Source organism: Aulonocara sp. 'chitande type north' Nkhata Bay, linkage group LG7, assembly GCF_057382095.1.
Source record: "Aulonocara sp. 'chitande type north' Nkhata Bay isolate Kocher_YH1m ecotype deep benthic linkage group LG7, A_spYH_male_GT1.1, whole genome shotgun sequence".
NCBI classification, from domain to species: domain Eukaryota; kingdom Metazoa; phylum Chordata; class Actinopteri; order Cichliformes; family Cichlidae; genus Aulonocara; species Aulonocara sp. 'chitande type north' Nkhata Bay.
This window is the reverse complement of record NC_141350.1, coordinates 22,680,657-22,697,487: the sequence shown is the minus strand read 5'-3', so window position 1 is coordinate 22,697,487 and position 16,831 is coordinate 22,680,657. Positions and strand designations below refer to the sequence as shown.

Sequence of the window (16,831 nt, the reverse complement as noted above, 5' to 3'; positions counted from 1 at the left end):
TACATTTCATGCATTTTTTTCCCATGTCTGAAGTTTATTATAGCACAATCTTCTGTAGACCTTTAGAGAAAATAAAAACAGACTCTTTCTAGTCTGTGTTGAGTACAAGGTATTAGAATTCTGCCTTTTTTTTAAAAACAACAACACATCTTTCTTGTCCTTTATTGGCCACTTTCAGACTCTAAAAGCTGAGGATCTTTTGCCGTTTCTTTTTATGGACAATAGATCTGCTTTGCTATGCCATTGAGTGCCAAAATTTTAGCTCACAATGTATTTATATATATTGCTACATATTTGTAGCAATTCATCAAACAGCTGTTAAACAACCACAAAATACTCTTTGTGCAGTCAATTCCCCTCTCTTCCACAACTTCTTAAAATACATGTCTGTCCTTCAAACTCATCCTCCCTCCTACAAACACCCCAACAACATCCTTTTTAGTGTTGTAACAAAAAATACCTTTCCTAGTTAACTGGGTTTATTTACTCAAAGATAATGGACATTATTGTTTATTAAATTATGACAAAAAAATAAATAAAATATTTCTATCAAATACAGCAACAATGCCTTTTACTTGGATCACTGCCGTGCAAATCAATACACATGCGAGTAAATAAGGGAAGTTACTCGCATGTGTAAGAGAAGCAAATACAGTCAAGACATAAAAATTATTGTTGCTTTTTGGTTTCCTCACCTAGAATCACCTGCCTAAGAGAGATCATGTTGACTTGTTGTTCACTGCCATGACTGCGTTATCTATCGTTCGTCATAGTGTGGCTTGCTAGTGTTCCACACCTGCTATTTTCAGGAGCAGGCAAAACAGAAAAATTTAATGGGGGGGTAAAAAAAAATAATCAAAGGATGCAGAAAAAAATACAAGGGAAAAGAAGGGAAAAATCAATGTTACGCAAAGCCAAGGTGACTTCAATTTATGAAGATCCTGGGATTAGGAGAGGTTCCAACAATCATTCAAGGCCACAGGCCCAAGAACACTTCACTGATGTAAACAATAATTAGCACATCTTAAAATTCAGGTAGTGTAAAATCAAAGGATTTATTTCATGAAGTCTACTATTGGCAAAGCAGCTCTGTAACAGAAAAAGCCAAGGCTGATGTACTACACAGCCAAAGGAAAGTAACCAAATCAAAGACCCTGTCTTTTTAAGTTGCTTTTTAAAATAACGCAACCTGATACAAAGCAAACCATATACTTTGTATAGAAGATGGGTGTAGCCTCCAGACATGAAAAATTATGCCCTGATGCTGCATTCTTCTTAGAGTCTGCAAAGTATAACAGCAAAAAGATTGTGTATAGAAAATTATCAATACACAAACTAGCATATGACCTCAATTTATAGTTTTATACTGACTGCTAAAATACTGACTTTAGCATAACTTGTTGTTCATTCTATAAATTACAGTCTCATTTAGACAAAGCATAGTATGTTTAAGGGTATTGGTATTGAATGGTTGATTTCATAGACTGAGCCACCCCTCGAACCAAGATCATGATGGCATGTTTGTTGTGGTATTTCCCCTCTTTGTTGTGATCACTGTTGGAGTTGTTACTTTAAAACATCATTATTACAGATATTACACAGAACACCTTTCTTAAAAGTAATGCAGTACATTACTTCATTACTCGAAATGAAGTAATGTAAAGGAAAAAGGGTTCTTGGCTAGCTTAGCGTTAGCATGCTGCCTGTACAGATGCTTGCAAAGAACCGAAGCTGTGTTACCAAAATAATGCAGTCGTTTGTTTTCTGGATGCAATTTGCACTTTACCATTTATCTCATCCTTTTATGCAATAAAAATAAACGTCCATATCCATGCCACAGACTCCGTCGCCATTTCCCTCCTCTGACACGTCAACTGAAATTAGCTGACTGCAGCGCAAACGCAAGAAGCTGGATCGATGCGCAGGCAGACTAACAATTCAAACAAACTAGACTACCAGACACCAGTTTTCTACAAGAACCGGTTCTGGAGTCCCATCCCTACTGTTAACAGTGTTAAAGTTTATATTCCAAGCTCAAATAAAAATTTAGATTGACTGTGCAAAAGGGGAAGCAGCAAGAGGTTAATGTTCTCTGATATGAAAAATAGCTGTTGAGTACAGTGGCGGGACATGACAGACATAACTGCACTCTCATCTTTCAACATGCAGGAAATCAGATGTGGCTGACATTTCAATAGATGGTATGTGAGTTTATGAATGTTTAAATGGTTCTTTTTTTGTATTTCCTTTTCATAATAGAAAAAAAACAAACTCATTTTGAACTTTGTACCCCTACACACTGATTAAGACAAATGAAAAAGGCACCAGTCAAAAGTCAAGTGTGTTCAGAACATTCTGGACTTTGTAAATGATCACAACAGGACACTTTGTCATTAAGAGTTCAGAAAAGATCTGCAATTACCAAAAGTATTATAATGTGTAGTCATGTTTTGGATCGCAATCCCTTTTAAAATGGAGGACCATTTGGAGCAGTCATTTTAAAATTGTTCACATGCACATAATCATTTTACGGCTGTAAGCCTCTTAATCATTTTAATAACTTTTTTGGGTGCCTGTGGCTATTTATCCAATACCAGACCCCTTTCTCTGTTTGTCAGCATATGTATGAATTGAAAAGCACACAAAAAGCTGCACAGAAATTTTATGTGCAAATTGTCATCCTGCTTTGTTTTTACATCTTATCCATCATATTCCCATTAAATGTCACAATAAAGCACATATCAGCCTGCCAGATCAGTGCTGTACTCAGATTCTCTGTAAGTCTGTGGATTAATACCACAGCCTCAGGGCAAGGTTAAATATTCAAGAGATCCATTTTCAGACCAACTCCAAAGATGGTGTTAAACACACACACACACACACACACACACACACACACACACGACCCTAAAGACTAAGGTCTTTCCCAAAGAGAAAGACAAAAGAAGAGGAAAAGAAGAGAAGAGTCCCTTAAGAATACTGAAGGTGCACTGTCAGGAAAACTACTCCTTGAAGAAAGTGCCAGTATGTGGATTGTGGAGTCTGTTTGACACAACAATGAGTTGAGGAAACGCATAAATTATAGTTAAGAGCAAAAACCTGAAATGCTGTGAGTTTGATGAGGGCCTATCACTGCCACATTTAAAGCCCAGTAATTTACATATTGGGTTTCACTTGTTTAATCCACACTAAAAACCAGTGGGTAAAAAACAGTGAGCTGGGCAGTTATCCCTCTAATCTCTATAATCTATATAAAGCAGCACATACGTGTCTCTTTTCTGTAGATGCTGTACTATTCTCATGATTTAAAGCTCATTAGATACAAAGGAAATAAATCAGTTTTCATATATGTTCATCCATACACATAAGATAACAACCTTTTACAAAGGTATTTAAAATAAGTTTTAGGTATGGTTTGATACAAAGGAATTTATTCATAATGTGAAAATGTAATTCCAGAAGAAACTGCAGAGAAACAAGTGTACCATGCAAATTAAAGGTCACAAATATCTGTTAAATTTTGATGTGCTATTGTCTTTATTCAGTGTTGCACAAAGTAATATGTCAATCTCATCTTTGCAGGTCATGTACACTTAACATCCTGTAACACCGACATTTGAAAACAGTGCTTTGTGAGTGCAAAGACATAAACACTTTTATCAAAGTGCAGGTTGCAATAAGTATAAAATGAGTCTAAAAGGATCAAAGAAGTCTTTCAAGTTGGTCAGAGTTAAGAGTTTCTCCAGTATTACGAACCAGTGAAAGAATGTGATTAAGCACACAAACACACAGAGAGCTTTTTTTCAAATCATTAGCCAGTGGAGATGCTGTCTGAATCTCTGTGGGTTTTCAGGATGAATAAAGTGAGTCAGATATAAACACTGACTCATCTTGTGTCTTTTCATTGATACCTCCATCTGCAGTTCAAAGTTTTAAATCTCATTTTTTGATCTTACTTTTTTTGATCAGAAACGTCTTTATTTTAACTTAGGCTTTCGTTACCAAATTACTTCAAATAACTAAATTGGAATCATTTGAGAAACATTATTTAGACGGGTGCATTTTTCCACCCACAGTCCCTAAAACCTTGGTTGAAGGAAGAATTTAAGGGAATGGCTCATCGTTTTTTTTGGGCGCATTAGCTAAAAATGTCCAAAATGAAATGAGGCCTAATTGTCAAAACCTGGTGCAATATTAGCAATACTGAATAAGTGATGACTGGATGCTTGACTCATCCAATTTATATAGAATTCGTACAACAATACCAGAAAAGTATTTTCATTAGGTGGACTTCTGTGAAGACTTGCTTATCAGAACATTTACTTTTTTATACTATAGTCATGACAAAAAGCAGTGTATTCGATCCCTTGGCAAGGCTTTCAGGACTGAAATAACTCTTCACAATTCTCACATTGATAACAAAGAGTGGTGAGCAACTGAAGGTAAGAGAAACAGAGAATAGGTAAGACACTGACCAAAATCAGCTACTGAAACATCTACTAAGCTACTGCTTTTCACATACCGTGTATGTGAAAAGCAGAGCCTGGGGGAAACCGTGAAAGAAAAGGAAAAGGTAATAGGAGCAGCCTGAGCAGATGCCATCTCATGGGAAGGCTTCTAAATTCTGATGAAAATGCACTCATCTTGTTTCCAAAGTCATTCACTACAAACATCCTCATCCTATAAAAATCTCTTCCACCTTATGAGGCGAGCAAACATCAAATATTTGCTCCACTCCAGAGCCAACATTCTTGCACAGGGAGATTTGGGATTTTTTAATGCATAAAAAAGAGCATGGTCAAAATGAACTAAGTGCTGCTTAAAACTGTCATATACATAAAACTGGCATTGTTCTAGTCAAATACCAAAGAAAAAACACTGTGACCTCTACAGCTTTTAGCTATTTAGAAGCAAATAAGTTAAAGCCCAGAGCAGGTGAGAGAATTATTTACCTTTCGACACCTTGGGAAGTTACTAATTTACATTAAGTCTATATTAGGTGTGTTAGATGACAGTCTGAGAGGCAAAAGCATGTCAGAAAACCAATATAATCCTGGCACATGTTAAGAAATAGTCCTTTGTAGAGAAGCAGGTGTTAGAAGTAAATATCTATAGGGAATGCTATTAAGAACAGAAAAAAAAGCCAGTGAAGACCACATTAGATATAAATGTTGTCCTTGGGCTGACATTTGCATGAAATAATCTTTAACTTTCCTGCTGTTCAAGGAAGAAAAGCAGAAATCGCTCAGCACTCTCAACCAATGATAACAATAAAATTAAAAACAAAATCTGCTGTTGTCAAAGCTTTCTCTTCCAGGCTTTATTTGTCTGCCAGAGAACTGTTGATTCTTTGGTTTAGCCAGGGCTCCACAGGAAAACAAAGCCTCTTTTTCACTTAAGAACAAAGGGCTCTAGATGGCGAGCACAAACCAGCCCTATGTTCTTCAGTTTTATTAAAAACTCGAAAAAGATTTTCCATCAAAATGAGGAAAAACATGCTTTTCCTGTGTATTACTACCCGTTTCAAGTCACATCAAAACGGTCTTTCATGCGGATTCAGATTTAATACAGCAAAGCCTTCTCTGTACATAACACCTATATTTAGGTCCATTCAGCTTCGTGTTCACCTAGGGTGCAAGCACTCATCAGAAACCCAGGGTCTGAGAAATGAAAAACACTTGTTAATACATCACCCAGCTTACATCCATAATACACCATCTTTCCAGGCAAAAATACCTTTTTTGCTGTGACTCATTACTAATCTTGTCATTGCATCCTGTTCATTGTTTGCTTGATAATAATTCAAGGCTATTTTACAATGCAGAGAGAGAGTAGGAGCACTGTATTCTCTTAATGGAAATGCTCTTTTTCCCTTTTTCCATCAAGACTACAGTCATGCTGGGTGGGTTGAAGGTCTGAATGTGTGACACTGATAAAAACTGGAACCCACACACTGCTGACAAAAAAAAAAAAAGCATACCTGTTCAGCAAACCGTTTGAAGGTTTAACAAAGTCAACATTACAGGACAAAAACTACTCAGCAGCAGTGCCGATGCTATCTACAGCCAATGTAACTCGGAGCCTTAAAGTGTTTAAGTCTTGAAAGGCCATCCATACTCCCGACATTATTGTAAGCTGCTTTGAGAGAAGCCTCTTTGTCACGGCTTCGTGATACTATCATTGTGCTTACCCCGCCAATCACGCTGAATTCAAATGACAGAGGAACCAAACTAGGGCTGCCACAAACGATTATTTTGATAGTCGATTAGTCACCGATTATTTATGCGATTAGTCGACTAATCAGATCATCATCCACTGGACGTAAAACTAGCTTATTGCACCAGCAGCATCTGCTCTTATATAACTATCATTAGCTTACAGCTTTAAGCTTTTAAGGTGCTAACTAAAAATAAAGACAAGATGATAGTTTATTCAATTTTAATGAAATTTGCAGATTGTTTCGGTGAAGTTTAATAAACTCCTTGCTATCTAAAATATAACAGGACAACGGAGTATATTCTCCAGCATCTCACACTTCTGATAATCAGCTGTCTGCTTGACGTTTATTCAGCTGTGTAAAAACTATAACTTTAATCTCAGACAAACCGATTTACTCAGGAACAAATAAAATACTAAAAAAAAAAAAAAAAAGCCAAACAACAACATTTTTAATTTATCTAAGTGACTCATATATATTTAACCTGAGTAGCGAAAGACGGCGGTGGGTTTGAAAACAATTTGCCGGGAGTCCGGTATTCTCACGGCGCTAGTGACCTAGCCCCCGGCTAGCTATCGAGCTAGTGGGTAACAGACGTCTCCGAAAACGTCGGAGCGCTTTTGAAAATATGTGGTGTCCTGATAAACTGAGCTGATATTTGAGGTTTACACAGCTACATTCTCGGCTGAAAATATGTTAAACGTTTATTTTGTGACCCAGAAAGAATAATAAGAGTAATATTAAAACTAACTAGCTGCCTCCATTGTTGGAAACTAAGCTGGGCCGCGCTATGAATTCTGGGACACAGCTGCTTCTTCTTCTTCTTCTTCTTCGGGGTTTAACGGCAGCTGGAATCCTTGTATATGCAGTGCTGCCATCTTCTGTTTCAGTCCGTTATTACACTCTTAAATCCTGCTACTTATTCCTGCGTCTTTTGTGATCTTACAAAGCTTCAAACGACGCGTCGACTATTAAATCAGTCGTCGACGATTTTGATAGTCGACGTAATCGTGACTAGTCGACAAATCGTGGCAGCCCTAAACCAAACACAATTTTGAAGATCATCATCTCATCACAACCTGCATCCTTAGTTTTTCAGTGTCAGTGTCACGGTCGTTCAGGCAAAGCTCGAGTGTTTATATTTGTAGCAGATTTTACAGATTTTACATATCAAAATATCGTTATATCTAAATAACGATAATAAATCGTCTGGTCCTTAGCAGGTCTAGAAATTAAGTAAATACAATCTCAGATGAACAACAACAAGATGACATATTATACCAGGTCATCATTTCGAAACTGAGCAAAGATGCAGAAGCAGTATGTGAAAAACTAAGTCCACATTTACTGCTTCCATGAGAATTAAGAGAGAAAGTGGGAGCCAGGTGCTGCTAATACAAATGTACTCAATAACTGACAAAGTGTACCTACCCCTATAAAAGCAGAGGTGTTGGCAGCAATCAGGAAACAATCAGGTATCCAGGAGGTAATCAATGATCTTAGAGAAGGAATTGTTGGTTCCTATCAATGTAAGAAGTGTTATAAGCCCACTTCCAAACAATATCAATCTATGGTCAGATTATTCACAAACAAGGAAACATTTAACACAGCTGCCAGTCTTCCCAAGGTGGATTTCCAAGAAAATTTACCCCAGAATCTGATTTTGCAAACCTGAATGAACTGAAGCAACTCTGTAGAGTGGGCCACAGTTCCTCCAAAATGATGTGCGAGACTAAAAGTTATACAGAATCATTCAAATTATTGCTTCTGAAGATGGGTCTACAAGCTACGGTATCATGGGGTATACTTAGTTTCTTCGCATACTGTTTCAGCATTTTAGCTTTGTACTTCCTAGATAAATAAAGAAATGGTAAAACCTGTTGTGTTTTGTTCTGTCTGAAGTTATATTCAAGTCATTTAAGGAGCTCCTAAGGACCACATGATTTATTATGAAGCACTGATGGGTAAAACTTTTTTTTTTTTAAACCATGACTGCAAACTTTACATCTAAGAATCCTAAAACATTTGGTATTTTTGTTTGATAGAGAAAAAAAACACATAAAACATTAACAAGTTGGAAAAAAGCTACTTCCAGATAAAGTAATATCCAGGATAATGGCAAAAGACAAGACTGAAGCCTGCAGGACTGGGCTAGCTGATCTACCCAACAGGAATCTGACATCTCTCAGATCTGCTCACTTACTTCTTTGTTTCACTGTGTGTGTATGGCATTGGTTTCAGTTTTCCTCACTGCCCCCTGCCTTCTTTCAATCCCCTCCAGTGAAGCTATAGTCATGCAGCCTTTCCTGCAAGAATTTTATCCCTTCTTGGGCCAGACTGGCAATGCTCCCCACCTCCCTGTACCAGGAGCCCCCTGCTGGGTGTAGCTGCAGAATAAGGGGGAAGAAAATCTGTTTGTAGGCCCTTCGGGGGAAGACAGAATCAGACATCATGTCTGTGTGCATGCACATAGCTACGAGGGCGAAAAAAAAAAAAATAATCACAAAACGGGTACAACCAGGGAACTATTTCAAACATGCTTAAACAAACAGCCTCGGGACAACTTCTGAAGAGAGGTTACGTGAGAGGGTCTTGTCTGCAGCAGAGGAACTCGTCAAACAAACCCAAGTCATACTTACATCCCCCTTGTCCAGGGGAGAGTATAAGAGAGGATTATTAAAGCAAGTCCAGGCAAAGAACAACTGTATCCGAGTTTGGGGACAGACGGAAATGAAGTAACCAAGCAAACAGCCAGGGGCAGACAAACGATCTGGCTCTTGATTGTTGTCTACAGTGAGCTCATCAACAGTTCTGGGAGCCGCACAGATATGTTGAAGACAATCACGTTCTTGTGTCGCTGTGACAAAAAAATTAAACATTTTCACCTGTGACTATGTTCACACTGTGACTCCAGTCACCAAGCTAGACACAGGTTATGCACATAGACAACAATGAATGAAAAAGAACTGGTTTATAAGAGGTTACAGAGTACACTTTCACGCAGTCTCTCCAAAGAGAGAATTCATAGCACTGCATTTGGTTAAAACTGTCAGAAATATCTAAATAATGCAGGAACAGAGCTGGAAAAAGATGTTCAAACCCTGCCCGTTTCCTCACCTCCACAAATCTGCAAGCAGACTTGAGATTACATGTGATACAATCAACTGGTCGGTACATCCAGTCCACCTTAAAACAGGACATCAATAATAGGTGCTGTAATGGGGAAAGGAATAAAATTGAGCTGTTTTTCTAAAAAACACGCTGTTAGCAGTGTCACGGAGTGGCCAAACAAAATCCGCACAGATACACAGAGGGAGCTGCATCGTCCTTTTTGCGAGTAATAAAAACATGAAAAGCATTTTTCCAGATAGATGAGACTCCAACAATGGAGTCCTGGGGGGCTGTTACATAAATTCGGCCTCTAGATAAATAGTATGGCTTTGACGTGGAAAGGATATTAGATGTCAAGAGTGTTATTAATTCACCATGGGTTTTTTTCTGTTCAAAAAAATATCAGCCATAAGCCAATTAAAACAAGGACAAACTAAAATGTTTGTTCCTGTTCCAGACGTATCTCTATCATCTTAAGAATACCTGAAATACCTGAAGCTTGACCCCCCCAAAGACTCAGGAATGTGCTTATTGTTATTTCACTTGAATGCTTGAGCGTCACTGAAGAATGATGTGCATGTAATGCTATAAATTACTATTTCTACTGCGGTTAACCTAAAGAGCTGAAAGCATCGTATCTACTTTGAATCCCAATCGAGGTATAATGAGTTTAAAAAAATACATTACAGATACATGTTCACATAGTTTTCAGCAAAGCAGGAGGCTTCTTGTTTTCAAGAGTTAAAATCTGGTTGTTGTTTTTTTAATCCACATTTGTATTTGCATATTTTTCCAGGTATGTTTAAAATTGTATTTTCTTTCATTTTTATGAGTTATCTTTATCTAAAGAAAATTTGTTTTAACTGAAACAATGTAACAAATACTTTTTCATAGGACTGTATGTACTACAATTTATATATTTATATCCAATTCCAAGCTGGACTGGAGAACGTTCTGGAACCTGTCCAGAAACTAAATAGCTGGAGTTCGACTTGTCAAAGGTTTGCAAATAATTGCTGTTTAATAGATAAATACAGATAGACTGCCAACAGGTTGCCATCAGTCTGAATGAATCAAACGTCAGAGGGATGTGTACTCCTTAAGATATTGCAAGCTTTGACACTTTACACTGGCTAAGTCTATTTTTGTCTTTTAGGTTGCTGTTTAGTTTGGGGATTGTTTTTTTGTTTTTTTTTTTAAATCATCTCTGATCCAAGCCCAATTGCATTGTGCTCTGTATAATGACACTAAAGATCATGCACTCTTTAACCATCAAACAGGTCAAATCCCCACTACAACAGAAAAATGAACTAGCATTTCTACAAACGCACAGTCGCACTAAGCCCAGAGACACCCTCCTATTTTTTGTGTTTTGTTTTGTGATGACGGACCAGTGAAGCCACTCCCCACATTCATTTCAGAGAGTTCAGAGATGCGAGTGTGAACATGTATATGTGCACAGGAGAGCATGCGACCACATGAGTCCCACGTCCCAAGTGTGAGTTATACGTGGCATCTTCATCAGGCTCGCAGAGAGCTTTGCTACAAGGACGTCTAGTATGAAACGAACTGTTGAGACAGAAATGGCTCCTCAAGAATATGTGGCGCAATGCGAGGGTGCATCACAATCAAGACGACGCAAAGCATCAAGGCTGTGGTGGTGGTGGTGGTTGCACCACATACTTTGAAGCCATATGCATCTCAAACAAAGAAACTGCCTGCCAACAGCTTGATGGCCAATTACATCACAGATTGAGCGCTATGCCAAGCTAAATCAAAGTGTTGCAAAAATAAAAGGTTTTATTTAAAAAAAAAAAAAAACATACACTAGACTAGATATTTTTAAAAAGACAGTAACTGCAGATTTTATGTATTTTCAATATCCCCATTCAGGATTATTTTTAGACAATCCCAACCAAAATGTATATCCCCGGTCACGGCTTACAAGATTTTTAATTACCCCACAAATAGTGATCTGCAATGAAGCAGACAGTATTTAAACATAAGCCAAAAAAAAAAAAGAAGAAAAAAAAAGAGCTTCCACACAAAGAAAACCATAAAGTGCAACATAACCAATCGTTTCTCTCTGTTATCTGCAATGCCACTTAATTCTCTCAGCACAGAGAAAATGTAAAGCACTAAATCTGCCTGAGGGCGTTTTAAGGACATTTCAGGACCTTAAAAACACTGATTACTGAACAACTGAGTGGCCCATGAGCGCTCTAACAGGTGTTAACCTTCCTTCCTACAGAAGCTTATGTAAATACCTACACAGAGGAAAAAAACATGAATGCTAAACTAGGTTTCCAAAGATATAAACAATCAGTAATAAATGGTGGTTAGCCATTCAACAGACTGGAGACCTCTTTAGGGTTACCCCTGCTCTCTTTATGGCAGCTGGGATAGGCTCCCACCCCGCATGACCCTGAATTGAATAAGTGAAGGAAAAGGGATGGCTGGATGGATAAATAAAACATTTTTATTGTTTTGCTTTTGCACCAACCCTCTACATGTCCTCCTTTGCTCCATCCATGAATCTTCTCTGTGGTCTTCCTCTTTTCCTCCTGCATGACAGCTCCATATTTCACATCATATATCCAATATTTGCACTCTCTCCTCTGCACATGTCCAAACCATCTTTGTCTTGCCTCTCTAACTATCTTCAAATAACGCAATCTCAAACTCAGTGCATACAATAACTCTGTCTACTGCTAAAATTCCAGCTAGTTCCAGCTGTTTATTGAATTCCCTCCTGACTTTCAATCCTCTCAAAGTTGGTAGGAAAAAAAAGCCTTTACATGACGATTTGTCCAGTCCTTGTAGGTCTCAGCGTGTCTTCACATTTGCAATCTGAAGTCTCACGTTTTGAATGAAACCCAGAGTGAAATTCCGAGTCAATACCACCAAAGTCCCAAACTTTTCTGTTCAGGCACTAAACAAGTGTTTTTCCTTCTCTGTCTGCTGGATTACACTGCCAAACACACAAAACTATTCTGCTCAACCGATCTGGACTCTTTACAACAAAGATATGGTCTGAATTTCCAAACTCTTTTTATGACTCTTTTTTCATAAAAAGATCTTTTTAAAGTTTAAAGTCGCCAAATAACTGCATCTTAAAGTTTTACCTCACTGAGAGGACAAAGGAGGGTCAAAGAGCATTTTTTTTTCTAGTGAGAATTTTGCTTTCATTTCATACATCACTGAAGATGCAGAGATAAGCTCCTGCATCAGGGATAACGAGGCAGAACACAACACAGCCCCAAGACATTCATCTTTTTCACTTATCAGATATCAACTAAAAAAACAAAACAAAAAACCAGTGAGCATCTTTTGTGAGGTTTTGTAAAACAGTTTCATTGTTGTTTTCACTGCAGTCAATTTTTGGCACTTTTCTATAAGGATACAATTACGCAGGACAGTAAAGAAATAATGTTTAGCAGCTAATGCACTGAGTTTATATCCACACTCCCACCATAATTCACACATTTATTGATTAAGATCATGCTGATATTTACGGTGTTTATCAATTTAGAAACACCTTTCAGTATTACTGTGCATTTTATCAGCATATGACAATAAACTTTAATCTCATTCAAGCAGTTTCAGCAAAAACTCAAAAGTGTAACCAAGTAGATCAGTATTCCTGGGAATTTTGAATAGAATAATCCATCTGAGACACTAAAGACAAAAACAAAAAGGTTTGTCATTACTCCTAATCTTATAAGTCCGTCACTGACGCCCAAAAAACCCCATGCACTGTTATCCCCCCCCCCCCAAAAAAGAAAAGAAACCATACCTCACAGCTGATACCGAGAGAAGACTACAGACTGTGTCTCAGCAGGGGGCCTGACTCTCACATAATCTGAGTTTTAATAAGCTTTTCCGACCCTACAATTAATTTGTAGGGTCGGAAAAGCTTATTAAAAGACCGCTGATTAAGGATCAAATGTCAGTAATCAGGTTACTAAGATTACCTGCAAACCATAATATAATATTTACACTGTAAAATTCTTGATAATACAGATTATGTCATGGGTGTAGGTATGCATGTGTGTCTTCAGCTTGTGTTACATAAGAGTCAGTCTGCCAGAAGGGTTTAATTGTTATGTACGCAATGAGAGTTGTGTTTCTTTCCTACAGCTGTTTGTAGGAGTCTTTTTATTTGACTATGTTAAACTTATAATACAACTTTAATATGATATGAATGCATTTACAAAACAATGCATTCAAACAACAACAGTAATTATCTTGGGCAGAGCCCATCACTGGCCCATAGCTTTAACAAGTCAATTAAACACTGACCTAATTACCAGAGTCATTAACCTGCCAATTTTAAATGCCTTTACATTTAAATCTCAAGTTAAAGATATATGGTGGAAAACCTTCTATAACACATCTATAGTATATTGTGAGCCCAACAACCAAACCATACAGTTCTATACAATGGTTAGTAGAACCTGATCATAGAGGGTTAGTATTAAGAAGCTGCAAGTCTGCTTACTGGTAATCTTGAAAGAGGTCACATGTCCATCAGGATTTCTTTATTACATGGTTATCAGCCTAAACAACTATCTGCTGCCCTGTAGTACACAATAAACTCTGTAGGTTATCCAGGAGCTAAAATATGCAAAAAAAAAAATTCAAACTACTTCTGGGATATGAGGAAGTTAACCAGAGATCATCTCTTATCACTGTATAACAAATTAACTCTCGTAAAAGCTCGCAAACACACGTGAGTGTGGGTCTGTACCAAAAGGCAGAACGCGAGAACATGACAAACACCTGATAGCCGCTTCTCACGCACAGCACAAATGAAAGCAGTGAGGTCATTAGAGGTTCAGCAGGTTAGCCCCAGGCACACCCCATTTAAATCCGCACTGTCCCAGCGGTCATTATTCCTGCTAGTAGCAGGGAGTTCGAGCCAGGAGCCATATTAAGCTGCACGGCAACTTCAAGTAACGCACAGGTAGCAGTAACGGAGACGGCAGCAGTATATGTCTGTAAGGAACTTACTTTATGAAGTAACTGGCCCCTTCGTCCGTAAAACCTTCCTCCCATCCGCAAGGCAGGTCTAAAATAAAACCAGACAACAGACTTGTTCGTAACACTTGAAACTTTGTCGGGCCCGGACCGTATAGTGAAGTTAGCAGCGACAAACACCGTTAAATAAGCAAATATGCGAAATAAGCACAGGTGAAACTGCCCTGGAGACCTAGCTTAGCTAGCTACCTGAGCGTATCATGTGTCCAGAGTTTACAGGTTGACCGGAGCGGGGATGGAGCCAGGTAGTGGTCCGTGTCTCATCGCTGCAGCACAGACAGAGAGAGGAGGGAAAAACACCTGTTACACCGCCGGGAAGAAAACACCGGGCAGACCCCACCAACTCCCGTTAAACCGGGAGAGACGGCGCGATAAAGCGTTTGTTATCCCACTCACTTGATGAAGAAGACCCTGCCGTCCCCGCAGACACCGTAAGACCAGTGTTCAGGTAAGGTGTCCCGCCCGAGAGGCGCCGCCATGATCCGGCTTCAAGTCCTATTTCATCTCATTCCCTCTCCATGAAGTCTCCCGGGAGCTCAATAATCACTGCTAGGGCCAGCGCTGCCTTCAGGGACTCATCGGAAGCCCGTACATCCGAGCATCAACATGATCAGGCAGTTACAGAACAGGGCTTTAAACAGATGAAGATTAACTCCAAAATTTCTGGAAAGCAGGTTTAACGATTTTTTTTATGCATTGGTGTTTTGAACAATACCAATATAGGCAATAAAACTGAATATAAAACGGACAGAAGCTGAAGTATTATATAGCATCCAGGCTTATATGTATATGTATTGAGTTTGTGTATATATAGTGAAGATTGCAGGGTTGTTGTTTTTTTGTTTTTCTGTTTCCCCGCCTCGCTTCTTGCCTTCTTTTTTCTTATAACTAATTTGCCCTTGTACTCTTTTGTCACCTCAGTAAAGACTCCTCTAACACATTTTTTAAGTCTTACTCCCTGTTAATCTTTCTCACCTTCACATTATGCTGACACAAGTTATTTCTCGTTATCTCTTATCTCATGGTTGTTACTTTCTAACCAATTACTTTATTCCCTATTATTTAAATTTAAATGGCAGCTCAAAGCTTAATCATATCTTTGCTTGCTTTCCAGACTCAGCAGTCCGTCTTGCCTCCTTTTACACTCATAGCTCCAATTAATTCAGAGATAGAAAAGCTTTGAACCCTGAACTGTCATTTGATAGCTTATTCCTTTCATTTATTATGACCAGAGGCTCAAACATTACCTCTAAACCTGTTAACTTCAGTCTGTGTATTCACATAGACACACATTTAGATTTACAGTCACAAAACATATCACCCAGTGTTTAAACAGATTTTAGGCTAAATTTAATTGAAAAAAAAAAAAGCATTACAGTGAAAGGAATTTTCCAGTTTATTCTTGTCCATTTCTTTGAGTGTTGAGACTCTGCCAAAGCAATCTGGACTTAATGTCTATAGTCCTGGCTGTGGCTCTATTTATGTGCTGCAAGCTTGTATGAGAAGCAATCAGCCTGAGCTCAAAATTGTGACTTTTAAGCGATTATTATTTTCACAGTTTCACCAGTTCTAGTCCAGTCAGAAACCATCAGTCATCTTTGCAATGACATCTTTGTGTCTTTTACTAAATGGTCCCATAAATCTGTATAAAATATACATTTTCCACAGGAAACATTTATAAAGAAAAAAAGCCTGATTTGTTGCCCTTCTACAGCCATATATTCAAGTGCTGTGCTTTAAGTAGAATGTTCAGGTCTCTGTACTTTACTTCAGTAGTACTTGAGACAACTGTGTACTTTTACTCCTTACATTTTGAAAATGGACTTGTTACTGTGGAGCAGGGAAATTATTTTACTGCTATTGTTAAATAATCATCATCATTACCATTGCATTAATAATATAATCTGCAGCATTGATATTGCATTCAGAGGTTTAAACATTGTGTGTCTTTCAGAAAGACTAAGTTGCAGGAGTTGACGGGAAGTTGCAGAGAGTTTGCAGAAGTGAAAGCAGAGTCTAAGTTATTCTGAGGAGCAGGCTAGACGAGGCTATTTGAATTACTAGGTTATTCAAATTGTCTGTTATACTTTTATATTCTTTTATTAAGCTTTTAGTAGAGGTTCTTGATTAAAACATTTATTCAACATAGTACATATAGTTTCAGTTAGGTTATTACACATAAGGATGAGCCTCTGGTCTGGTAAAAGGTCAGAAGTGCAACGGGTGAGATGAGAGAGCATGTAAGGTCAACACATACACACACACATACATTAGTTAGACTCATTTATAGGTGAGAAGTTGGTCATGTTTGTCTCTGGAAAGAGGAACAGTGTCTGGCAGGATGTGGGGCTCGTGTTCCAGACGAGATAGAAGACAACGTTCTTTTAAACCGTGTTAAAAGTCATTGTGGTTTTGATTTGACGTATGTATATATTCTGTCTGTGACGTATGAAGGGGCGTCAT

General features: G+C 38.1%; 1 protein-coding gene across 3 annotated transcripts in view; it reads right to left on the bottom strand.

The window, feature by feature from the left end:
- The window catches only part of LOC147325130 (pleckstrin homology domain-containing family A member 7-like), a 143,197-nt gene extending 128,275 nt beyond the window's left edge, over positions 1-14,922 (bottom strand). For 2 of the 3 annotated variants that reach the window (XM_086299453.1, XM_086299454.1), the window contains exons 1-3: positions 14,765-14,918; positions 14,558-14,634; positions 14,342-14,399 (exon numbers count right to left, since the gene is read on the bottom strand). In XM_086299453.1, the coding sequence (XP_086155579.1) occupies positions 14,342-14,399; positions 14,558-14,634; positions 14,765-14,847 (218 nt within the window). In that variant the 5' untranslated portion in view covers positions 14,848-14,918. Of the gene's footprint in view, positions 1-14,341; positions 14,400-14,557; positions 14,635-14,764 lie in introns of all 3 variants that reach the window. The other variant, XM_086299461.1, reaches the window with a different exon arrangement.
- Between the last annotated feature and the right edge of the window lie 1,909 nt (positions 14,923-16,831).